The sequence below is a fragment of the Boleophthalmus pectinirostris genome, unplaced genomic scaffold (genome assembly GCF_026225935.1).
Source record: "Boleophthalmus pectinirostris isolate CB_2022bp ecotype Guang Dong unplaced genomic scaffold, ASM2622593v1 HiC_scaffold_4, whole genome shotgun sequence".
NCBI lineage: Eukaryota > Metazoa > Chordata > Actinopteri > Gobiiformes > Gobiidae > Boleophthalmus > Boleophthalmus pectinirostris.
The window spans coordinates 42,125,276-42,150,369 of NW_026571353.1; the positions used below are offsets into that span (position 1 = coordinate 42,125,276).

Sequence of the window (25,094 nt, forward strand, 5' to 3'; positions counted from 1 at the left end):
GTGAGGAATGTGGAGCAAAAATGAACCAAAAATATCTCCAAACCGGTTTCACAGTTTTAAAAATAAACTTTGCTCTTTGACTTTTGATCAGAACAGTTTTAAACTTCTGGCTCAGGTCAAAGGTCAAAGGCTTCAGATGTTCATAAAGTAAAGTGTGAAGGAAACTGTGAGGAGCTGAATATAAAATATATAAAATATATAAAATACACTGCAAAAATCAATGTGTAAGTTAAAATTATTTAAATTAAGACCATTTGACTTTATTTGAGTCGATTCAATTTGACGAGTCAAATAATCCACCAGTGGAATAAGTGTTTTTCTTAATTCAAGCAACATTTGATTTGTTTCTTATTATAAGTGCAAAAAGTTTTAGTTTATTTTATTTTAAGTGTAAAAATTTTTGTTTATCTTATTTTAAGTGCAACAAGATGTATTTTCACACAAAATGATCTGCCAGTGGAACGAGACTTTTTGTTACTTGTTGAACGAAATTGTGTTTTATGTGCAAAATAAATGAATAAATAAATCAATAAGTCAAATAATGTCTCAGTGTAAAATCAACACTGTTCGTTCGTTTCGAGGAGTTTGGGCAGAGCTCGTTTCACATGGAGGAAGTTGAACTTCAACTGTATCAACCTCAACTCAAACCCAAATTTAACTTTCAAATAGTAAAAAAAACACTTTTTGTGAAATGTTCTGAAATGAGAGTTTTTTTCGTGCCTCATGTTTCTCATTTAAACTCAAACACAAACTTTTACTCTTGACCTTTTGTGTCTCCCTCACACACGAACAAACAGATATACAGAGAGTAACAGATTACATGTACCAGAGTAATCAGAGTACAAATGATGAGTAACTGTATTCAGTTACAGTTACTGTTCCATTGAAATAAATGGATTACACAGAGACTGGACTAAACAGAGACTAAACCAGGACTAAACCAGGACTAAACCAGGTCTAAACCAGGACTAAACCAGGACTAAACCAGGACTAAACCAGGACTAAACCAGGTCTAAACCAGGTCTAAACCAGGACTAAACCAGGACTAAACCAGGTCTAAACCAGAACTAAACCAGGACTAAACCAGGACTAAACCAGGACTAAAACTAAACCAGGACTAAACCAGGACTAAACCAGGACTAAACCAGGAACTAAACCAGGACTAAACCAGGTCTAAACCAGGTCTAAACCAGGACTAAACCAGGACTAAACCAGGACTGAAAACCAGGACTAAACCAGGTCTAAACCAGGACTAAACCAGGACTAAAACCAGGACTAAACCAGGACTAAACCCTAAACCAGGACTAAACCAGGACTAAACTAAACCAGGAACTAAACCAGGTCTCTAAACCAGGACTAAACCAGAACTAAACCAGGACTAACTAAACCAGGTCTAAACCAGGACTAAACCAGAAACTAAACCAGGACTAAACCAGGACTAAACCAGGACTAAAACCAGGACTAACTAAACCAGATCTAAACCAGAACTAAACCAGGACTAAACCAGGACTAAACCAGGACTAAACCAGACTAAACCAGACTAAACCAGGACTAAACCAGAACTAAACCAGGACTAAACCAGACTAAACCAACCAGGACTAAACCAGAACTAAACCAGGACTAAACCAGGGACTAAACCAGGACTAAACCAGGACTAAACCAGGTCTAAACCAGGACTAAACCAGGTCTAAACCAGGTCTAAACCAGGACTAAACCAGGTCTAAACCAGGACTAAACCAGGTCTAAACCGTGAGTCAGACGGAGCTGCTGTTGTTTCAGGAGAAGTAGGTCAGGGTTGGTGCTGCTGTATAATTAAACCTGTCACTGTTTTTATTCTTTATTCTGTTCATTGGTCGAGGATTAAGTCGCCACAAAACAAACTCTGGTTTTCAAGGACGTTTTTTCTATTGATCATTTTGTTCTTCAGAGCCACAAAATGTCCTCACAATGTTTCTTTGATTAATGCTCCTCTACACGCAGTGTCGGGAAAGTTACTTTTAAAATGTAATCACCTACAGATTACAGATTACACACACCAAAATGTAGTTTGTAATGTAATCCATTAAATTACTTAAAGTGAGTAATGTAATCTGAATACTTTGGATTATTTGATTTGCTGTAGAGAAACAAAGACCAGGATATCGTAAAATATAAGATGTTTTTTCTGCTAAAAGAAAATAAAAAAGTTCAGACTTTCCTGAACCAAATTAAAAATATTATTGATAGAAAACGAAGAAACACGTCCACACAGCAGGGTCCTGTTAAATCCTGGTTTAGTTCTGGTTTAGTTCTGGTTTAGACCTGGTTTAGTCCTGGTTTAGACCTGGTTTAGTCCTGTTTTAGTCCTGTTTTAGTCCTGGTTTAGACCTGGTTTAGTCCTGGTTTAGACCTGGTTTAGTCCTGTTTTAGTCCTGTTTTAGTCCTGGTTTAGACCTGGTTTAGTCCTGGTTTAGACCTGGTTTAGTCCTGTTTTAGTCCTGTTTTAGTCCTAGTTTAGTCCTGGTTTAGATCTAGTTTAGACTTGGTTTTAGACCTGGTTTAGTTTCCAGCAATAAATGGAATTACTGAAAGAAAAAAAGAAAAAGAAAAAGGGGATTTAGCCCAAAATGTGAAAACAGTAAAATCCCTCTGTGTTTAATCCATTTATTTCAACAAAGTAACTGTAATCCAATTACCACTCACTGAAACAGTAACTGTAACTGAATACAGTTACTCATCATTTGTACTCTGATTACTCCGGTACATGTAATCTGTTACTCCACAACACTGTTGACACGATCCCGGCAAAATAAACTAAATAAACTCAACTAAATTAAACTAAACTCCGTCTGGGTTAAAGCTTCTGTTCTGCCAAAAAAGGACATTAGAAAATAAAATCTGAATAATTACGAGACGTTCAAATAAGTAAAGACGTTTAACTGTCTCACAAGTTTAATTACAGATTAGTGTGATTAGTGTTATTAGTGTGATTAGTGTTATTAGTGTGACTCACTCACTCGGTTCATACAAACATGTGTTTAGACTAGAGCCCGACCGATATGGATTTTGTTGTGGCCGATATGAAACCGATATAATGGGAGTTGGAGCTGCCGATATATTTAGTGATGTAAAAATTCACTGTAAATGTTTAATTGATTAAAAAACTTAGGTTTGGCTCTAGTTGATTCTAAATTGGGTTTATTTAGGCAACATTTATTGTTATTCTGAGTCTTTACATCATATTTACAGACAGTAGTTTGGCCTAATGGTATTTTTGCATCACATTCTAGACACTAGTGATGGGGATTCCAGTTTTTTTTTTTTTTTTTTTTGAAAACCGGCTCTTTTGGCTCGGCTCACTAAAGCAGTTGGCTCTTTCGGCTCCCAAGCGACTCTTGAGATTGTTTTGTTGCAAGCAGGACTAAACCAGAACTGAACCAGGACTGAGTGTCTGGACTCGGTCTCTCCTTCACTCGAGCCAAATATGCACTTTTTTTTAATCCTATGCACACACAGATTTCTGAAAGTTTCGTTTTCAGCCGCTGCTGCTGTCAAACTACAGGTCGACATGCAGCATGAAGAGAAAAAGTGAGAGAAAGAGAAAACACGGCTCCCAATAAGAAACATGCTCCCGTCGTTCGCTTCAAAGAGCCGCTTCGATCGCGACCCATAACTCCTAGCTAGAAAAGAAACTATCGCTATTAGCCTTTAGCCGTAAATGCTGCGCACCGCGGTAATTAATTATATGCATAAATGTGGATCATTCACACGTCTATTCACAGCTCATTTACATATCAATGCAGGTCCAGAAACAAATATACGGCCAATACAGTCACTTTACAATAGACCAATAGAAAACAGCCTGTTTATGTGCGAGAGCTACAGCAGCTAACAGCTAACAAAACCTAAACTAGCTTCAAAGTCGATGTATTTCAACACTCACCGCTCACACAGGCTCCTCCCACATCACACAGGCTCCTCCCACATCACAAGTCTGAACTAATAAATGTCCTTTTAATCCAGACTCAAACCGATTGTCCGAAAAAAGAAAATAATCTCAGTGTTGCGCACGTCTGCAGGTGTAAACAGACACACGTGAGTGAAGTGACGTCACTCTGTGGTGTGTTCAGGGACAGTACGGACACACACACAGACAAATTACACCGTAGATAAACACTGATGTGGAGCCACATATTTGCACATTTATCTGTCTGTAAATTGGATTAAATGAACATAATGTAGAGAGTCTAAGCTTTATAACGAGGTGTAACATGCCCACGTGAAATATCGGCCCATATCAGCAAGTATATCGGCCGATAGCCGATATGTCTCCAGGTGCCGATATATCGGTCGGGCTCTAGTTTAGTGTCACGGTGAGGCTCCAGTCCAAACCAACACAAATGTGTTTAATGCAGCTTTAAGTTTTACAGAAAAAAAACAACAAAACAAAAACACATCTTCCTCCTTGTGGCGGATGCAGTTTTATTACAACTGTTGATTTGTTACTTGAATTTTGCATTTCAGGTTCAGCGGCGTTTTAAGATGTTCAAAAAGTCACTGATAAGAACATGACAATAAATGTTGCACTTTTAAGCATTTTATAATGTCACTCGTGTTATTATGTGGTTTTGGTCAAGTGTTAACGGAGGAAACAGCAGCAGATTTTGACATTCAAATGTCTCTTATTCAGAAACTAGAGGAACTATTGAAATAAGTAAAGTATCAGAATGTAGGAAAGAGTTACACTCCAACAGGGTCAAGTTAAACCTGTGAGATTCTTTCAAGTTCAAGACAAAAAATTTAAAAACTCATGTTGGTAACGGAGGGAATGAAATATGCAGCACTTTTTGGTCAATAAATCCAAACAGTGATAACTCTTGGTTCTCACTTCCATATCCTTAACAAACTGGTTTGAATATTTGCTTCATATAGTTTTCTACCATATGGTACAAGATTAGGTTGAAAAACCTCTGACTTTTTGACTCATGAGATTTTTTATTAAGAAAGTTCATGGTAACGGAGGGAAAAGTAACGGAGGGAAAATTGTACAAACAAGTAGAAGGTGCAGGATTTTACATCATTTGCGGCTTTTTTCTTCTGAAAACTTTAATATTACTTCAAAATGAAAGAAACTATTTCTATAAAATATGTCAGTCCTTCCAAGAACATTTTTATCATTTTAAATACTTTTTTTTTTTAAATCCTGTCCCTTCATCAACAGTTCAAAGATGGAATAACACAAGATATGATGAAATACAAACATTTATTTACATGATTTTCAGGTCTTTGAAATTTGGGAAATAATTTTTGTTCCATGTTTCATTCATGGTCTGTTTAAAACATATGGAACTTTAGAACCAAAAATGGAACAGAAAAAAGGTCAACAGTTTGATAAACTCGAGTACATATGTATCTGTTCAATACACTTTTATATCAGATGAATTAAATTGAATTTTTGATCTTGATGTTTACTTCTGCTGGATCAGGCCCTTGTATCATATCTTAACATCGGGAGCTTTCCCACGATATCACAATAAATATCACACTGTGAGGTTCACACTGTGACAATATCGTATCATGAGAATTGGATATCGTTACACCACGAATCCCCAGGAATCATGTACAATATCGTTAATCTGGAAGGATTAAACTGTGATAATTATGACAGAATGATGCACAGGGGTCAGAGGTCAGAGCTGCACACACATAAACTCTGTAGGAAGATTTAAATATGATGAGCACAGAGCAGTGTTTCCCAAACACTGGGTCACGACCATCAGGTGGGTCACTTTTTTAAATTCATAACTCAGGTTGAACGAAGGATCAGGATTTTGTTTTGTTGTCGCTCCACATACAAAATGTTCTCTGTAAACTCAGGATGATTTAGTCAGACAAATGTTTCCTTTTTGGTTCTTCCTGTGGATCAGTCCTGCCCATCACCTTCACCTTTCACTATTTTTCAATTCCGTTGGGAAGAGAAACAGTTTGAACGGAGGTTTGAGTCACACACATCTGATTCACTTTTGCATTTATGAAGTTCACAAACACATTTCTCGAGTTGTTTTCCGCTGTTTGGATCCAACAACCACACAAATAACGACGTCCGAATCCTAAAAACTAAAATATGACAATATCAGAACCAGAAACAAAAGTGAAATGGTTCAAAAGAAAAGATCGACATGGAGGTTTGTTCACTTTTTCAGAGGATCTTTCACAGTATGACTTGCACAACGACCGGAAGTCTGAAATTCTTGATGCGTCTATTTCTGCTTCAGTGTTTTTCATAGTTTCAAACGTGAGTAAAAGAGAGAGACGATCACTCAGTCAACTCTAAAATCTCCTCATTAATGTTGAATAACGCTCAAACCCACCTTTATTTTGTGATTTATGAATAACGTCTATGGACTCGGGTCGCGGAGGTTTGTGACTCTGGACTTTTTTCTCTGGACTGTGACGTCACGTGAAACCCACCGAGGTCACGCAGACGCACCGCGAAGCTTTGACTTTAACGCTTCACTTCTTGTTTGTTTAGACGACGGAGCTGACGAGCCGTGACTCCGGTGCCGCGCTCCCGTCTGCGCCTCCAGACGAGTCCGACCGGTTCTGACGCCGTCCGGGAAGCCTGAGCTCCGGCCTCTGGCTCAAAGTGCACAGTCGCCACAGAAGAATGAGGAGAATGCGAGGAGCCATGTGACGCGGCGAGGCGGAGGTTCGGCCCGGCACTGAGCTCCGCCCCCTTCCCGGAACCTGCTCCGATTTAGAGTCAGTGTGGAATAATTATGTTACAGGTTTGACGGATGGAGCCGCACTGACACGGACCGACGCCGCAGGTGAGTCGGATCATCATCTTTTCTGTTGCTTTTCTACTGATTTAACGCAGACGGAGCAGCGGCTTTTGGCTCTGGTCTAAAAAAACGCTCAGGTTCAACGTTTGTGATTTGGCTTTTTGTAGATTTCTCGTTAAAGTCCAGAGTGATTAACAGAACTGCATCATCACGGTCCAGAATCTGAACCAAGGCTTTATTTACAACCCTTCAAACTCTGAAATTATAGGATTTAGTCGATCTTTATGAGCTCAAAGATAATGTCACGTTTATCAAAAGCAAAACCAGAACAAATATTATTACATTTTATATGTTTATTAAAGCAATGGACGTCTAAGACTGTGCAAAACTCTTTTCCATTTTAAAAAGAAGTTTAAATGTTTAACTCTGGGCAGGTACATGAATTACGACGCTGAGTTTGTGCTGTAGAACTTTGCAGTTCTGTCACTGATTTGTTTGTTGATGATGTCGCTGATGCTCGGACAAAGAAATAAAGTTTAGGCATAAAAAGTCTGTGGAATAAAGTCAGAATAAACCCAAATAAATCAACAAATCAATCAAAAATCCACCGATAAAACTGTAATAATGTGTGTGACACTGACACTGAATGATTAAAGTGCAGATGTTTGAAGCTGGTTGATGCTTAATATCTGTAAATGTAATTACTGAAACTAGTCACAAACAAACAAAAAAAGCAGATTATCAGTGTCAAATACTGAAACACCACAGCATTTTTATACGACTGTGGCAAAAGGAGAAATTCAATCTTTTATTTTTACGTTTGTCCCGTTGACAAATTGAATTCTACCTGGACGTCTGAAGGATTTTACACAGTCTGACGCTGCTGTTGTGAAACTTTCTGTTCAAGCGTGATTAAATCAAACTATAATTAACTGGATAATGTGACTTAATAAGCAGAAAGTCTAAAAGTTTCCCCCTTTTCATATTTTCAGGTTCACTTTCTGTGTTGATCCGGAGCCATGGACAAAGCCACAGCCGGTGAGACTTTCAACTTTCAACAAACGCAAAGTTAAAAAAAAAACTAGAGCATCAGAAAATTAAATCTGAATAATTAAGCTCCATTAGCATAATAAAGACTTTTCACTGGCCTAGATACGGCGCTGAGTCATAAATCAGTTTGATTAGTGCGTTGACTCACTCCCTGAGTCGCACACGGAGGCTTCAGCCCAACATTTAATCACTTCTGTCACTGGACAAAAGTTTTAGAGTCAAAACGTTTCAGCTCCAGTCCAAATGTCTTAAAGTTAAAGAAAAAATCATCTGTTTAACTTTGTGTTATTTGTTGTTAATTTAAAGAGTTTGTTGCACTGAAGGTGTTTTCTTTATTTAGTATTTGGTAAAACTTTATAATAACTACACCTTATTTAGCCTTAATAAAGCATGAACAAAGATTTAATTAATAATGATTCAGGCTTAGTAACTACTTAATTACTCCCTTAATTAGAACTTAACTTGCATTTAATTCGCCTGTGCTGTAAATAGTTACACATAAGTATTTCTTACTTAATTACTCATAAACTAACAATTTGCAGATTCGTAAATGTATATTTAAGTACAAATTTGAGCATTTATTAATCATTTATTAATGATTAATAAGCTATGAGAGAATGATTTATTAATAACACAACACAATGATCATTCAGCAGCTGTTCTCTGTTAGTTAAATCTTTCTGAGAGTTTTTCTAAAGTGAAGACGTATTATGTTTTATTAAACATTTGTTAAGGTCAAATTCCAGAGAAACAATAATGCATCACTAGTAAATCATTCTCTCATGGTTTATTAATCATTAATAAATGATTAATAAATGCTCAAATTTGTACTTAAATATACATTTACAAATGCACACAAATGGTTAGTTTATGAGTAATTAAGTAAGAAAAACTTATGAGTAACTTTTTACAGCACAGCTGAATAAAGTTCAAGTTAAGTGCTAATTAAGGGAGTAATTAAGTAGTTACTAAGCATGAATCATTTATTAGCTTTATTAAGGCTAAATAAACTGTAGTTATTAAAAAGTATTTTTATTTAGAAACAGTGTCCAGTGTTTAAAGTCGAGGCTCCAAACCAAACCTCCGCTCTCGTTAAAGGAAGTTTAGTCAAAACTTTTTGGAGCGTTTGTGTTTCCGACGCTGAAATCCACAAAGATGATGACACGAACTCATATTTACTTCTGTTTGTGTGAAATGAGGCGAGTCTGACGTGTGCGTTCGCTGTTGGTATTAGAACCACAGGTGAGGAGGACGAGGACGAGGCGGTGCGACCGGTCAGACCAGTTTAACAACAGGAGATTATGATCATAACAGTAAAAGACTGTAAAGTAAAGACTCATGTATGATTATTAACACGCACAGAATATGTAAAGAATGTGTAGCTGTGAGGGACAAACGACAAACGACAAAAACACAACCGCAACTTAACAACTTAACAACTTAACAACTTAACAACTTACTGTAACCCCGCCTCTGCTCTGCTCATAAAACACGGGGAAATGGTCACATTTTCATACGGTGCTTTTCCACTTTCGAGGCTCAAAGCGCTTTACAACAAGGAACCACACACACACACACACACACACACACACACACACACACACACACCAGTGCACACAGACACACACACTCACACAGACAGTGGGGGTGAGGTGTTCATCTGTGGGAGCTGGAAATTTTTTTTTTTACTTCGGGCCTTAAGGTTCGTTCACACCAAAGCGTCAAATCGTCCAGTTTCTGTGTAAAGTCGATGTGGACGCGACTGGAGCCTCCTGCGTTTTTGCGGCGCGTCTTGAGGGTTTTGGCGTTGACGCGTCCAAGGCGTCAGCGTCAAGAAGTTGAAAATGCTGAACTTTTCGCGTCAAATGAGTCGTGTCGACCAATCAGTGACGAGTATCCAGAGACGCAGCGACGTTATTATCAGGAAGAAAAACCCAGACACCAGAACCCACAAACATGAACAGGAACATGAATACTAGAAACACCACAAACACCAGGAGACCGGGACTACACCAGGACTGGGACTAGACCAGGACCAGGACTAGACCGGGACTACAGGACTAGAGGACTAGACCAGGACTACACCAGGACTAGAGGGACTAAGACAAGGGACCAGGACTAGACCGGGACCAGGACTAGACCGGGACTACACCAGGACTAGACCGGGACTACACCAGGACTAGACCGGGACTACACCAGGACTAGGACTAGGGACTACACCAGGACTAGGACTAGACCGGGACTTAGACCACCAGGACTTAGACCGACCAGGACTAGACTAGACCGGGACTAGACCGGGACTAGACCGGGACTAGACCAGGACTAGACCGGGACTAGACCAGGACTGGTCCAGTGTCATTAGTGGAGTATAAATATAAACTGGCTCCAGTCGTCGAGTCGATTTCCTCCACTGATGTTTTATGTCATAAAAACACTCAAGTCTCTCAGTCTGGTCTGATATTGTTTCAGGAAAAGATCTGGACCGGAGCTCTTGTTTCCAGGGCAACAGACGCACGTCAAGTATTTTTCTCCCGTTCGTCCACAGCGTCAAAAACAGTGCTAACAAATATTAAAAAATATTCCAACACATATTGACTTTTTTCCCATAATCCTCGGGATCGTTTAAGAAGTCTTTTAATCTTTTAAGACACTGGGGGCGAGGTGCACGACAGCGTCCATCTGTGTGAGCTGGAATCACACCACCAACCCGCGGCTGACGCTCTAACAGTGTTTCTGTCCAGAGACTCGAACCGTTAACCTCTGGACCAGTGAGAAAAGCTCTTCAGGTCCGTTCAGACCAGAGCCTCAGAAAACACGCTGCAACCTCGAGTTGGAGCCTGTGCATTTGAGTTCAGACGCCCTCGACGCCGCGGACCAACGGGAGAAAAATACTTGACGTGCGTCTGGGGCGTCCGTTGCCGTGGAAACAAGTGACATTTCCTGGTATTTTCCCGGAACGATGGACCAGACTGAGAAACTTTAGTGTTTATTACATAAACACATCAGCAGAGGAGAGTTTATATTTATACTCCACTGATGAGACCGGATCAGTCCTGATCTAGTCCTGGTTTAGTCCTGATCCTGGTTTAGTCCTGGTTCAGTCCTGATCTAGTCCTGGTTTAGTCCTGGTTCAGTCTGGTTCAGTCCTGGTTCACCTGGTTTAGTCCTGGTTTAGTCCTGGTTTAGTCCTGGTTTAGTCCTGGTTTAGTCCTGGTTCAGTCTGGTTCAGTCCTGGTTCAGTTCTGGTTCAGTTCTGGTTAGTCCTGGTTTAGTCCTGGTTCAGTCCTGGTTCAGTTCTGTTTAGTCCTGGTTTAGTCCTGGTTTAGTCCTGGTTTCAGTCCTGGTTCAGTCCTGGTTCAGTTCTGGTTTAGTCCTGGTTTAGTCCTGGTTTAGTCCTGGTTTCAGTCCTGGTTTCCATCTGGATCAGTCCTGGTTTAGTTCTGGTTTCAGTCCTGGTTTAGTCCTGTTTCGTCCTGGTTTAGTCCTGGTTTAGTCCTGGTTTAGTCTGGTTTAGTTCTGGTTTAGTTCTGGTCCTTCAGTCCTGGTTTAGTTCTGGTTTAGTCCTGGTTTAGTTAGTCCTGTCTGTTTAGTCCTGGTTTAGTCTGGTTTAGTCCTGTTTAGTTTAGTCCTGGTTTAGTTCTGGTTAGTCCTGTTTAGTCTGGTTTCAGTCCTGGTTTGGTTTAGTCCTGGTTTAGTCCTGGTTTAGTCCTGGTTTAGTCCTGGTTCAGTCCTGGTTAGTCCTGGTTCAGTCCTGGTTTAGTTCTGGTTCAGTCCTGGTTTAGTCCTGTCCTGGTTTAGTTCCTGGTCCTGGTTCAGTCCTGGTTCAGTCCTGGTTCAGTTTAGTCCTGGTTTCAGTTCTGGTTTAGTCCTGGTTTAGTCCTGGTTTAGTTCTGGTTTTTTCAGTCCTGGTTTAGTCCTGTTAGTCCTGGGTTTAGTCCTGGTTTAGTCCTGGTTCAGTTTCAGTCTGGTTTAGTTCTGGTTTTAGTCCTGGTTTAGTCCTGGTTTAGTCCTGGTTTAGTCCTGGTTTTAGTCCTGGTTTAGTCCTGGTTTAGTCCTGGTTTAGTCCTGTTTAGTTAGTCCTGGTTTAGTCTGGTTTAGTCCTGGTTTTAGTCCTGGTTTAGTCCTGGTTTAGTCCTGGTTTAGTCCTGGTTTTAGTTCTGGTTTAGTCCTGGTTCAGTTCTGGTTTAGTCCTGGTTTAGTCCTGGTTTAGTCCTGGTTTAGTCCTGGTTTAGTTCTGGTGATCAGCTCAGCAGTTGTGGTGTGTTTATATTTCTAATCCAATAAAGACACGGTGTAGATTTGTTCTGGTATTTGTGGTTCTTGGGTCTTTCTCTTTCTTCTCCTTCCGAGTAATAATGTCGCTTCGTCTCTGGTTAGTCGTCCCTGATTGGTTGTCACGGCGCGTCAGACGATAAAGGTTCAGCTTTTTCAACTTCTGACGGCGACGCCCCGGATGCGTGTCCAGAGCGTCGACGCCTCAACGCTCAAGACGCCAGATTCTCGCTGCGCTGACGCCTGATTCATGCCCCAGAAACACATCCACATAGACTCTGTGTGTGAACTGGACGCTGTGACGCTCCGGCCTGAACGCAGCTTTACTCACTGAGCTACTGTTGCTTGAGGATGTTTATGTCCATTTTGAAAAAAACGGAAAAAAACTCATATCAGGAACCATTCACGTACCTCACAAAAAAAGTGATAGATACAGTCTTCAATAATTTCAACAAAAATGTATTTAAGTGAATATGTACCAAAGCTAATGACTTTATTTATGTACTATTCCTTAGTTTTATTGGCTTGTGGCTTTACTCTCTGCTCTTTCTGTTTTTCAGTCTCTGATTTCCGAATCGTGATGATCGGAAAGAACCAGGAGGAGAAGGCGAAACTGGGCACTTTCCTCACAGCGAAGTCCATCTTTCCTTACGACAAACTGTCCAGACAGAGCAGCGTGTTCAGCGGAGACTGGAGGAACTGTGCAGTGAAAGTTTACAACACCTCAGACCTGCTGAGGGCAGAAGAGTCCAGAGTGAGAGACGAGACACAGCGTCTGCTCCGTGTGACTGAACCTGGACCCAACGCCTTCCTGCTGCTCGTCGACCCTTCAGACTTCAACAGAACCGACCGCGACAAACTCAGGTCTGTGCTCAGGTGTTTTGGAGAAGACGCGCTGAAGTCTTCACTGATCATCGTGACCAAAAGTGAAGGTGGTTGGAATCCATCACTTCATAAAATGAACCAGGACTGCGGTCGCAGATGCAAGACTCTGGACTTTGCTGAACTTTCCGCGTCAGTTCTTACAGATCTGATGGAAAAAGTCGAGAACGTCATCGCTGATAACCAAGATCTGTATCAAGCCGGTCCTGCCGCATCTGAACCGATTTATCAAGAGTTGAACGTGGAGCCGCCCTTAAATATCGTGCTGTGTGGCAGATACAAAGATTACAAAGCTTCAGCAGCGAGAACCATTCTGAACACAAAGCCCAGCCCAGGGAATTTAACCAAGAGTATGGAATATGCTGGAAATGTTTGTGGCCGGAGCGTGACCATAGTAGAGCTGCCAGATCTGTCCAGTCTGAGGCCAGACGCAGCCAAACAGGAGTGTCTCCGCTGCTTCTCTCTGTGTGAACCAGAAGGAGTCCACGCCTTTGTGGTGGTCCAGCCTGTGGGTCCCCTCAGCCCTGAGGACCAACAGGAGCTGGACGCCATCAGGAGAGAGTTCACCTCCAAAATGAACGCCTTCAAAATGATCCTGTTCACCGTGGACTCAGAGTCTGGAGCTTCAGCTGTGTCCAACTACATCAAGAGCAGCAAAGACCTACAAGATCTGTGTAAGAGCTGCAGCCACCGCTACGCCATCCTCAACATCAACGACAAAAAACAGGCGTCCAGCATCATCAAGACGGTGGCGGACATCAGTCACAATGGATCCAAAAGCTTCACGAGAGAAATGACAATAAAACCACAAGTGAAAAGAAGAGAAACAATAATGCCTCCAAAGCCATCGCCCAGAATCGTTGAACCAAAGAAAAAATCGCTGACGAAAGATTCACTGCGCATCGTTCTGATCGGGAAAACGGGGTCGGGAAAAAGCGCCACCGCCAACACGATTCTGGGCAGAGATGAGTTTGAGTCTAAAATCTCCCAAACGTCCGTCACAAAGTTGTGCAGAAAAGCAGAGGGGCAGATCGAGGGCAGGTCCGTGACCATCGTGGACACTCCAGGACTGTTCGATACAACTTTATCCAACGCCGAGGTCCAAGAGGAGCTGGTCAAATGTGTCAGTCTGTTGGCGCCCGGGCCACACGTGTTTTTACTGGTCGTACAAATCGGGCGGTTCACTAAAGAGGAGCAAGATACTGTGAAAATAATCAAGGATTTTTTTGGGCCCAGAGCGGAAAGCTACATGATCGTTTTGTTTACGAGAGGAGACGATCTGGATAACATGAGCTTAGACGCGTATCTCAAAGAAGGCAACAACGCCCGAGCTCTGCTTCAGGAGTGTGGTAATCGCTGTCACGTTTTCAACAACAAAGACAGACAAAATCGAAAACAGGTTCAGGAGCTGTTGAGAAAAATTGAAGCGGTGGTGCAGCAAAACGGCGGAGGGTTTTACACGTCCGGGCTTTTTGAAGAAGCCGAAATGGCCATTGAGAAAGAGACGGTCAAACTTCTCAAGGAAAAGGAACCGGTGATGAAGAAGCAGGAGAAGGACATCCAGGAGAAACTTGAAATGAAAAAAAATAATATTTTGAAAATTAAAGCCAAAATCGAGCAAGAAATTAAGCAAACAGAGAAGCAGGTGAAAGAAAAGCAGGGAAGGTTACAGAAGGAAAAGGAGAATCGTCGAAGGTACGAACAACGAAGGAAAGAGGAGGACAGAATTAAAAAACACGAAGACGAAATGCAGAAGCAAAAGTGGAACAATCGATACATTCAGCTCCAGAAAGAAATCAGCACTTCAAACCAATCGAATCCAGACTCGAACAGAAGCAGTTTACTGTCACTGAAAGAGGAGTTCAAACGGGAGCAGGACACGTGGGAGCGGAAAAGACAGGAGTGGTGGGCCAGACGGATGGAGGAGGAGAAGAAACAGAGGGAGGAGGAGAACAGGAGGCTGACGCAGCTGGAGAAAGAGTACGCCGAAGCACGAAACACGTACGAGCGTAAAAAAAGCGAAGACGAGAGGAGACGCCAAGAGGAGGAGCGAGAGTTTAGGGCGATGCAAGAGAAACACCAGAGGCAACTGGACGAGATGCGACTGCGGAACGAAGAGGAGGCGCGGAGGCAAGCGGAGCAGATCAACGACTTCCACAGACGCTACGCCAAAGACCGAGAGGAGCTGAGGTCGCTGAGGGAGAGGAGGCGAAGCGAAGAGGAGTCTATCATCAAAGAGTTAACCAGGAGCAAAACGTGCAAAAAGGACTTCCAAACGCTGAAACTGAGGCAGAAGAAAGAGATGGAAAACCTGGAACAGTTACAGAAAGGATACGACGTGGAGGTCCGGGCCAAGGAAGTGGCCGAACTCCAGAGGAAGCACGAAGACGAGATTCACGACTGGATCCAAGCCCGAATCAAGACCATGTCAGGCTCTTCCTGCGCCATTTTATAACGACGAACTCACCTGGAAATCAACCGGTGCGGGACAAAGGTACAGGACTGGACAAACGTTTGGACACACCTCCTCGCTCAGTGTTGTTTTTATTTTTATGTTTATTACTTTCTGCATTTTAAATATGCATGAAAGACTCCAAATATATGAAGCAAAATATATGGGAAAAAAAAGTGAGCCACAAGAAAAATGATTTGGATAAAATACAATAACAAAGAGAAAAAATGGCAATGGAGAAATTCAATTTGTCAACTGGACAACATCTTCAGCTCAGATCTCATGTCCAGAACTGAAGAAGCAGCTGCGAAACGTATTCCACCAAATAAACTTTGTCCAGTTGACAAATTGAATTTCTTTTTTGTCATGGATTCTACCCGGACGACTGAGGGAATTTTCACAAAGAGAAAAAGTAGAAATGGTAATAATAAATTCAAAATAAGTAGTAAAGTCCTCGAGAGTCAAATAAGACATAATTTTATACCGTATTTTTTGGACTATAAGTCGCACCAGTCAAAAAAAGCATAATGAAGAAGAAAAAACATAAGTTGCACTTCTGGGGGAAATTATTTTATAAAATCAGAGAGCAGGAGCAGACATTTCCTGTCAAGTTCTAGTAAAAACAACAGAACAGAGAAAAACTGCCGTCGTCAGACTCAGACTCAGTTCAGTTAGAATCATTCGTGTCTTTCTGAATCTCGACAGGTGGTTTCAGTGTCACTAGTCCAGACTTTGTTCATCCGTCCACTGACTTCAGGAAAGTTTCATGCTGCGTCCTCCCAGTGTCACAAGTTTCTCTCTCACTCCAAACTTTCTTTCTGCTGCTCGATTATTGTTTTCAGCTGAATATTTCACTATTTGCAGCAGAACAGAGGCTCTTAGTGCAGGAGACATGCGCAGTAGAAGTGACACACGAGACTTGAACCTCTGCACACGTCACGAAAAACATTGAATGTAGAAGTCACAGGAAACACCCAAACCATGAAAAAAAGTGCCACTTATCGTCCGAAAAATACGGTAAATGTAAATGTACAAGTAAACAAAACACAAAAATACAACAACCCAAAAATATCTCAGTCATATATTGTCCCTGAAATGGTTTCCACTTCTCAGGGTCAAGAAATGCCAAAAGAGCAAAAGCAGTGACCAAAAAAATCTCAAATCTGCCTCAGGTTTGTGGTTCTGTTGAGTCTGTTCGTGTCATTCGTAGTTTTGATGCTTCAGTGAGAATCTAGAGTGAAAATAATCGTGGGAATAAACGAAGACGTGAGTCCAAACCTTTGATCGGTCGTGTCGTTTAATTAAAGCTGTGCAAAGAATCACATTTTTAATGATTAAGATTATTGTTATTATGAATGGACAGTGAACTCAGGTCTGTTTAATCTGTAAAACGTGTGATTTGGAGGAAGAAATGTGACGTGTGTTTTGTGTAATTTGTGTTGGACGTCGATGATCACGTTAAGAAAGTGAAGATCAAGAGGCATTTTTATTTGTTTTTTGTAAGAACAACTTATACTGAATGATTATGATCGATCAATATTATTAAAAAAAGTATTGATCCCTTATATTTTTAATCTAGTTTTGTATTTACTTTGTATTACAGTTTAAATATTTGGTCACGTGATCAGTGAAGTAAAGGAACAAAACTATAATATTCTGATTAGTGCAATAGAAAAATATATGAAGAAAACAGGATAAAAAAGTATTAAAGAAGGACTTTTTTTTTTTTTTTTTAGCTTTTTAAAAGTGTTTTATTAAATGTAGTTTCTTCATGAAAAACTACCTAAACTTCAGTTTTGTTCTTTCTGTGGTGTTGAGTTTCCAACTCCTGAAATGAACTTTTGTATTTTTGAAAAGACAAAAAAAATCTGACGTTTTATGTGAAGTGTTTCCAATAACACACCGCAGGACCTGGTTTAGACCTGGTTTAGTCCTGGTTTAGTCCTGGTTTACTCCTGGTTTAGACCTGGTTTAGACCTGGTTTAGTCCTGGTTTAGTCCTGGTTTAGTCCTGGTTTAGACCTGGTTTAGTCCTGGTTTAGTCCTGGTTTAGAGTCCTGGTTTAGACCTGGTTTTAGTCCTGGTTTAGTCCTGGTTTAGTCCTGGTTTAGTCCTGGTTTAGTCCTGGTTTAGTCCTGGTTTAGTCCTGGTTTAGTCCTGGTTTAGTCCTGGTTTACCTGGTCCTGGTTTTGGTTTCCTGGTTTAGTCCTGGTTTAGTCCTGGTTTAGACCTGGTTTAGTCCTGGTTTTAGTCCTGGTTTAGACCTGGTTTAGTCCTGGTTTAGTCCTGGTTTAGACCTGGTTTAGACCTGGTTTAGACCTGGTTTAGTCCTGGTTTAGTCCCTGGTTTAGTCCTGGTTTAGACCTGGTTTTCCTGGTTTAGTCCTGGTTTAGTCCTGGTTTAGACCTGGTTTAGTCCTGGTTTAGACCTGGTTTAGTCCTGGTTTAGACCTGGTTTTCTGGTTTAGTCCTGGTTTAGTCCTGGTTTAGTCCTGGTTTAGACCTGGTTTAGTCCTGGTTTAGACCTGGTTTACCTGTTTAGTCCTGGTTTAGTCCTGGTTTAGTCCTGGTTTAGACCTGGTTTAGTTTAGTCCTGGTTTTAGTCCTGGTTTAGTCCTGGTTTAGACCTGGTTTAGTCCTGGTTTAGTCCTGGTTTAGTAGACCTGGTTTAGACCTGGTTTAGACCTGGTTTACTGGTTTAGTCCTGGTTTAGTCCTGGTTTAGACCTGGGTCCTGGTTTAGTTTCCTGGTTAGTCCTGGTTTAGTCCTGGTTTAGTTTAGTCCTGGTTTAGACCTGGTTTAGTCCTGGTTTAGTCCTGGTTTAGTCCTGGTTTAGTTTTCCTGGTTTACCTGGTTTAGACCTGGTTTAGAGTCCTGGTTTAGTCCTGGTTTAGTCCTGGTTTAGTCCTGGTTTAGTCCTGGTTTAGACCTGGTTTAGTCCTGGTTTAGTCCTGGTTTAGACCTGGTTTAGACCTGGTTTAGTCCTGGTTTAGTCCTGGTTTAGTTCCTGGTTTAGACCTGGTTTAGTCCTGGTTTAGTCCTGGTTTAGTCCTGTTTAGTTTTAGACCTGGTTTAGTTTAGTCCTGGTTTAGTCCTGGTTTAGTCCTGGTTTAGTCCTGGTTTAGTCCTGGTTTAGTCCTGGTTTAGTCCTGGTTTAGTCCTGGTTTAGTCCTGGTTTAGTCCTGGTTTCTGGTTCAGTCCTGGTTTCAGTCCTGGTTTAGTCCTGGTTTAGTCCTGGTTTAGTCCTGGTTTAGTCCTGGTTTAGTCCTGGTTTAGTCCTGGTTTAGTCCTGGTTTAATGTAAATATCGTTCACACTTGTTCTTTTGTTTCTTTCCTTTTGTATTTTAAAGTTTTTAGTCAAACTTTGGCTTCAGATTGTGAGTTTTAATGAAGTGAATCTTGTGATATCTTTTTATCTTTTTTTTTTTTACTTTCTTTCTTTGTGTCGACAAAAGAAATGAAGAATCGATGCTGCACTTTATGTAAAGTTTGGATTAAATGTTGTTTATAATTTTGTCCAAAAAACAAATGTAATATTGAATTATTTAAACACTAAATATCTCAGACGTCATTTTAAGATCTAAAAGTGTAAACGTGATTTCTACATGACGGTTTTATACAATGAAGTGTAAATAATAAAATGTGGAAATGAAAACTTTTTGTCTTTTTATTTACTTTTTAGCAGTTCACCGCAAAAAACTCAAGTCCAGCCAAGTTCAGGTCACTGGAATTAACAAAGTTTGATCATGATTTGAGTCTGTTTCACTCAACAAGTAAAATTATATGACAACGAAACAAGACTTTTTGTTCTTAAAATATGAAAATACATCTTGCTGCATTTAAGAAAAACATAAACTTTTTTCACTTAAAATAAGAAACAAAATCAAATGTTGCTTGAATTAAGAAATTTGACTTGTCAAGTTGAATCGACTCAAATAAAGTCAAATGTTCTTAATTTAAGTCATTTTAATTTAATTGATTTTTACAGTGTTCACACTCTTTAAACCTTCATTTAAAGCTGCACTGTGTCACTTTTCCAGGGGAGGGTCTGTCTACATTTGTGTCTCCATGACGATGTGATTTCTTTGCCTGGAAGTGTAAATAATAAAACATTAAAGGGAATGAAAATGTGTCTTTTTATTTCCTTTTTAGGCTTTATGAGTAAAATATAAAGCTTATTCTAGTAAAGATTTCACTGGTTCACTTCATAAAAAGGAAAAAATATAAAAAAACACTGTGATATACATATATACATATGGGATCAGAGATATATAGATATATATATATATGGATATATATATCGATGGTATATATATAGAAGATGAGATATATATAGTAGAATATCACTGTACTAGCTATGAGACCTGGTGATGATATATATATATTTAGTATGAAACTTACTTTTAACTTGTTCATGAACCTGAAACATCATTATTCTGTTTTTCCTTTTAGTCTCTGCGTCTCAAACTCAGTCAAACATTTTATTATTGTCGTGTTTTTATAATATTTATGTTCAAAATCTTTCCAAGACGAGCCTCCTGTGCTTTTTTTTTTAACTTTACCTAAAACAAGAACCAAAGCACCGAAAACACTTTTATACAAACTGGAATAAGTCGCCTCAAGAAAAAACGCTGAAGCTCGATCATTTCACTTTTAAAAAACATGTCAAGAATCAACGCAAACGAAACTGAAGATCTGATGTTTGTGTGACGGACGTCGACTGAGGATCCTTCAATAAACAAAAAGAAACTAAATTCCACAGAAACATTCCCAAAATATCATGAAATACAGTTCAAATTTAAAGTCTCTGTACCTGATTTATTTCTGTCGTAAAAATGTGAAAAACAAAACGAGTTCTTCTTCGCGCCGTCTGTGTTCAGCACCACGAGTTTATCAGCAACAACGAGAAAAACACCCCGATATATCGATACTGAAGAGCACGACGCCGATACGATACGATACTGTGTCACCAAATTTACATACAAAAAAAATCCATCTCTTTTTAAAATTTGTATCACAAAAAATGAAATCTGAACATTTTAAACATTTTAAACTGAAATCACCAAAACTGGAGGAAAAAAAACAAAACACTATTTTATTTTATTTTTCCATCTTTGGTTCGACTGCAGAAAACAGTACAAACAACACACACACACACACACACACACACACACACACACACACACACACAGACACACACACACACACACACACACACACACACAGCAGGTGGGTGTTTGTACCTGTATTGTACGACCATCATGTTCTGTTCGCCGCAGTGTCGCGCACAGCGGATGTAGCGCATCCAGCTCGATTTACTCGGGTCGTTCCCGTCGACGAAGTGCTGCAGGGTCCCCTCTGCGTCATAGATCTGAAAACACACACACACACACCAGAGAAAACACGGTGAAAACGACAAATATCATTCAGAAAATACAGAAGAACAGTGTTAAAACGACACACATATAACAGCGAAAAGTGTCTGAAAAAGTTTATTTTGACATGACAAGTATATTTTCACATAATAAACTAATATTTAAAGAGGGAAAGTGCCAACACGCTTAAGTTTGATCCAATTTTGAAGAGTTTTACTCTTTTTATGAAAAAAAAAAAAAAAAAATTGTATCAGAGTTGAAAGTTAATGCTGTGTTTTGGCAAACTGTGAAATTCAAAACATTTTTAATGTTCTACTGTTTATTTGTAGATCTCAGTTTGTGTTTCATTTTCAATAATAAAAGTTATTTTAAATGTAATAAATTGAAATAGTCTGTTTCACCGATTGACATTTGTAAGACGTCCCGAGCTTTAAATGCAGAAAAATTTTTGTTTTTAATCAAAGTTTTTTTCAAGTGGTATTTACAAAATGATCAAAAATACACTTAAATATACCAGGTCATTTTGTATGACATTATATTTTAATTTTTTAAGCTTTTGAAAACTGCAAAACGTCACTGACCCAAATATAAAGTGATCCAAGGAAATAGAGAAGAATAAAAGTGTAAAATCTACAGGAAACGTGAGGAACTGCACATGAAGTAAATGATGCTTTTCAATAAAACAGCTTAAAAAGATGATCAGAGCAGCAGCCGAGTCAGATCTATGACTCCGGCCGCTTCCACATCACTCACTCATCAACGTCCAAATAAATGATAAAATATGTTTAGTTTCATTATTTGTGTCTGTGGTCGGGCAGTTTTATTATTATTTTATTTTCTGTTCTTACTCCTGCATGAATTAATCCTGTAGAAAGACCAGACCACAGAAGACGTGTCCCACAGCTCCAGTCAAATGAAGCTCATGAGGTCAGCAGTTACAGGGGTGAATCTGAAGCCAGTTTCATATAATTCTGTGCAATTAAACCAATTTTGATTGTGATTTTGATTTGTGTGTCAAACAATCTCCAGATCTCATATAATCAAAGTCCTGGAAGTCCTGGTTTAGGACTGGTTTCACTGGAGTCCTGGTTTAGTCCTGGTTCAGTCCTGGTTTCCAGTCCAGTCCTGGTGGTTCAGTCCTGGTTCAGTCCTGGTTTAAGTCCTGGTTCAGTCCTGGTTCAGTCCTGGTTCAGTCCTGGTTTCTGGTTTAGTCCTGGTTCAGTCCTGGTTCTGGTTTAGTCCTGGTTTAGTCCTGGTTTAGTCCTGGTTCAGTCCTGGTTTTCAGTCCTGGTTCAGTCCTGGTTTAGTCCTGGTTTAGTCCTGGTTTCAGTCCTGGTTTAGTCCTGGTTTCAGTCCTGGTTTAGTCCTGGTTTAGTCCTGGTTCAGTCCTGGTTTAGTCCTGGTTCAGTTTAGTCCTGGTTCAGTCCTGGTTTAGTCCTGGTTTCAGTCCTGGTTTAGTCCTGGTTTAGTCCTGGTTCAGTCCTGGTTCAGTCCTGGTTTAGTCCTGGTTTAGTCCTGGTTTAGTCCTGGTTTAGTCCTGGTTTAATTCTGATTCAGTCTGTTTTTCCATTTTTCTTTTAAACACAAAATCAAAAACTGAAAAAACAAACTTCTGTTTTCAGTTTTTTCATTTTGGTTTTGGAGACGAATTATAAAGAAAATTGTGTTTTCATTTTCTTATTTTTGGTTTCATTTTGAAAAACAAATGAACAAATGACACGGATTTTAAATAATTGTGATAATGTTTTTTTTCCGTAATCGAGCAGCTCTCGTTCTATATGAGGAAGAGGAATTGATTAACGCACAAAATAGTGAAATAAAACCGCTGGATCATGTCGAGCGACTGGATACGAACACGAGGAGCCTGAACACAAACTGAACTGGAGCCAGAGTCCGTGGAGCCAGAACTGTGCCCGTGCTCATTTTCTGTTTGGAATAGGGATGGTCATGATTAATCGATTAATCCATAATTGATCATTAAGAATTTGATGGATTCCGTTGATTTTACTGGACAAACTGAATGTATGTGTGTGTATCGTGACCAAACAGGTGTGTACATGTGTCTCTGCATCAGAAGGAGCGACACACAAACAGTGGGTCAGTCTGTAACGAACCGAAGCACAAATGTGGATTTAACCAGGATTTGTAGAAGAAATTCCACACTTTCCGTTGCGTTGGGACAAGTGTGAGTCCATGTGCACAGTGGATAAAGCAGCACATATGTTTCTGTGTCCAGTGGGAAAAAGTTTTTCCAGGTGAGAGTCGCTCAATGTGGATGACGAGGCCCCGCCCCCCTCCCCCCGTACGCTGTCCTGGTTTTGACAAACACAAATCTGGTCACACTGACCTGTATTCACCTGAGTCATGTCTTTTAATCCAACACAAGTTGAACCACATCAGCGACACAAGAGCTGGAGTTTTATCTTCACTTAGTTTATGTAAATTAGTGATGTGGTTTTAAGTTTTGTTTCTGTGAGATTTGAACAAAACTGAATTAAACACATTATAATGTCAAACAGCTGATGTGGATCTAGAGTCGTTATGTTTATATGTCGTAAAGTTGAATTTATTGATGCAGATTAGTGCAGATAGTAATAATAATGATGATCATTTTAATAGAAAAACCTTAATGATTCTTCGATAATTGATCGTTAACTCTTCCGACGATCGATGAAGAAAATGTCATCAAATGCCCGTCCCTAGTTTGGAACTCGACAGTTTTGCGTTTCTCTGAACTCACAAACGTCGAGTGTGGATCTCACAGAACACGACGCTCACGAACCCCTTAAACTGTGTGAGATTTACATTTCTCCAAAACAAAGTCGGAGCTGAAGAGGCCGGAATAACAGTCCGTTTTTGTAACTCATCAATAAAAGCGGTGATACTTGAGCAGCCGTCTGAGTGTCTTTTCGGTTCTGTTTACATTGGACAGTGTAATTTTAGCAGCGCAAAGTAAAAGTGGTTTGGAGGGTTTAATCCTGTGACAAACAGACGTGAGGAGCTCATTCAAACAACACCAGAGCAAAGTGCTGTAATGAATGAGTCTGAGTGGAGCCGGGGCCGGAGGGCGGGGCCGGGAGAAAGGGGGCGGGGCCGGGAGAAAGGGGGCGGGGCCGGAGAAAGGGGGCGGGGCCGCGGCGACTCCGGAGACGGAACGCGGGTGTGAAACTTTACACAGAGCAGATTTAAAGCTCTTTAAAAGCGTCGTCAGTGGAAAAACAGTGGGTGAAGGAGCGAAGGTCTGAACCCAACGTAAACGCAGCCGCTCGGACGTTTAAACACAGATAAAAACCAAAGGACCTGACGAGACCCACAAGATCTACACCAGCACAACTCCACCACACAAGATCTACACCAACACAACTCCACCACACAAGATCTACACCTGCACAACTCCAACCACACACAAGACACACCAACACAACTCCACCTCCACACACAAGATCTACACCGCACAACTCCACCACACAAGATCTACACCTGCACAACTCCACCACACACAAGATCTACACCAACACAACTCCACCACACAAGATCTACACCAACACAACTCCACCACACAAGATCTACACCAACACAACTCCACCACACAAGATCTACACCAACACAACTCACCACACACAAGATCAACGCAAATGTACAAGATCAAAGACGTTTCAACTCATTTTGACTGAGTTAAAAACATGAAAAACAGAACCAGTCCAGAGCTCTTCAACTAAACCAGGACTAAACCAGGACTAAACCAGGACTAAACAAGAACTAAACCAGGACTAAACAAGAACTAAATCAGAACTTAACCAGGACTAAAATAGGACTAAAACCAGAATTAAAACCAGGATGAAACCAGGTCTAAACCAGGACTAAAACAAGATTTAATCTGGCCTAAACCAGGACTAAAAGAGGACTAAACCCTGGATTAAAACTGGGACTAAAACCAGGACTAAAACCAGGACTAAACCAGGACTAAACCTGATCTAAAACATTATTTAATCAGGACTAAAACTAGGACTAAAACAGAACTTAACCAGGACTAAACCAGGTCTAAACTAGGATTAAAACTGAAAAAAAAAAATAGGACTAAAACAGGACTAAATCAGGACTAAAACATGATTTAATCAGGACTAAAACCAGTACTAAAACAGGACTAAACCTGAACTTAAAACCAGGATGAAACCAGGTCTAAACCAGGACTAAAACAGGACAACTAAAACAGGACTAAAACAGAAGTAAACTAGGACTAAACCAGGGCTAAAAGAGGACTAAACCCAGGATTAAACACCGGGACTAAACCAGAACTAAA

At 40.3% G+C, this 25,094-nt stretch overlaps 2 protein-coding genes across 2 annotated transcripts in view; one reads left to right on the forward strand and one right to left on the reverse strand.

The window, feature by feature from the left end:
• prdm6 (PR domain containing 6) overlaps positions 1–25,094 on the reverse strand; it is a 182,688-nt gene that overhangs the window by 99,041 nt on the left and 58,553 nt on the right. The window contains exon 5 of the mRNA XM_055161991.1: positions 20,663–20,790. Coding sequence (XP_055017966.1) covers positions 20,663–20,790 — 128 coding nt within the window. The remainder of the gene's footprint in view (positions 1–20,662; positions 20,791–25,094) is intronic.
• Positions 6,757–17,131, forward strand: LOC110171343 (GTPase IMAP family member 8-like). Its single transcript, XM_020937047.2, has 3 exons — positions 6,757–6,809; positions 7,757–7,802; positions 12,647–17,131. Exons 2-3 carry the CDS (start codon positions 7,784–7,786, stop codon positions 15,421–15,423), a joined length of 2,796 nt encoding a protein of 931 aa, XP_020792706.2. The 5' UTR covers positions 6,757–6,809; positions 7,757–7,783; the 3' UTR covers positions 15,424–17,131.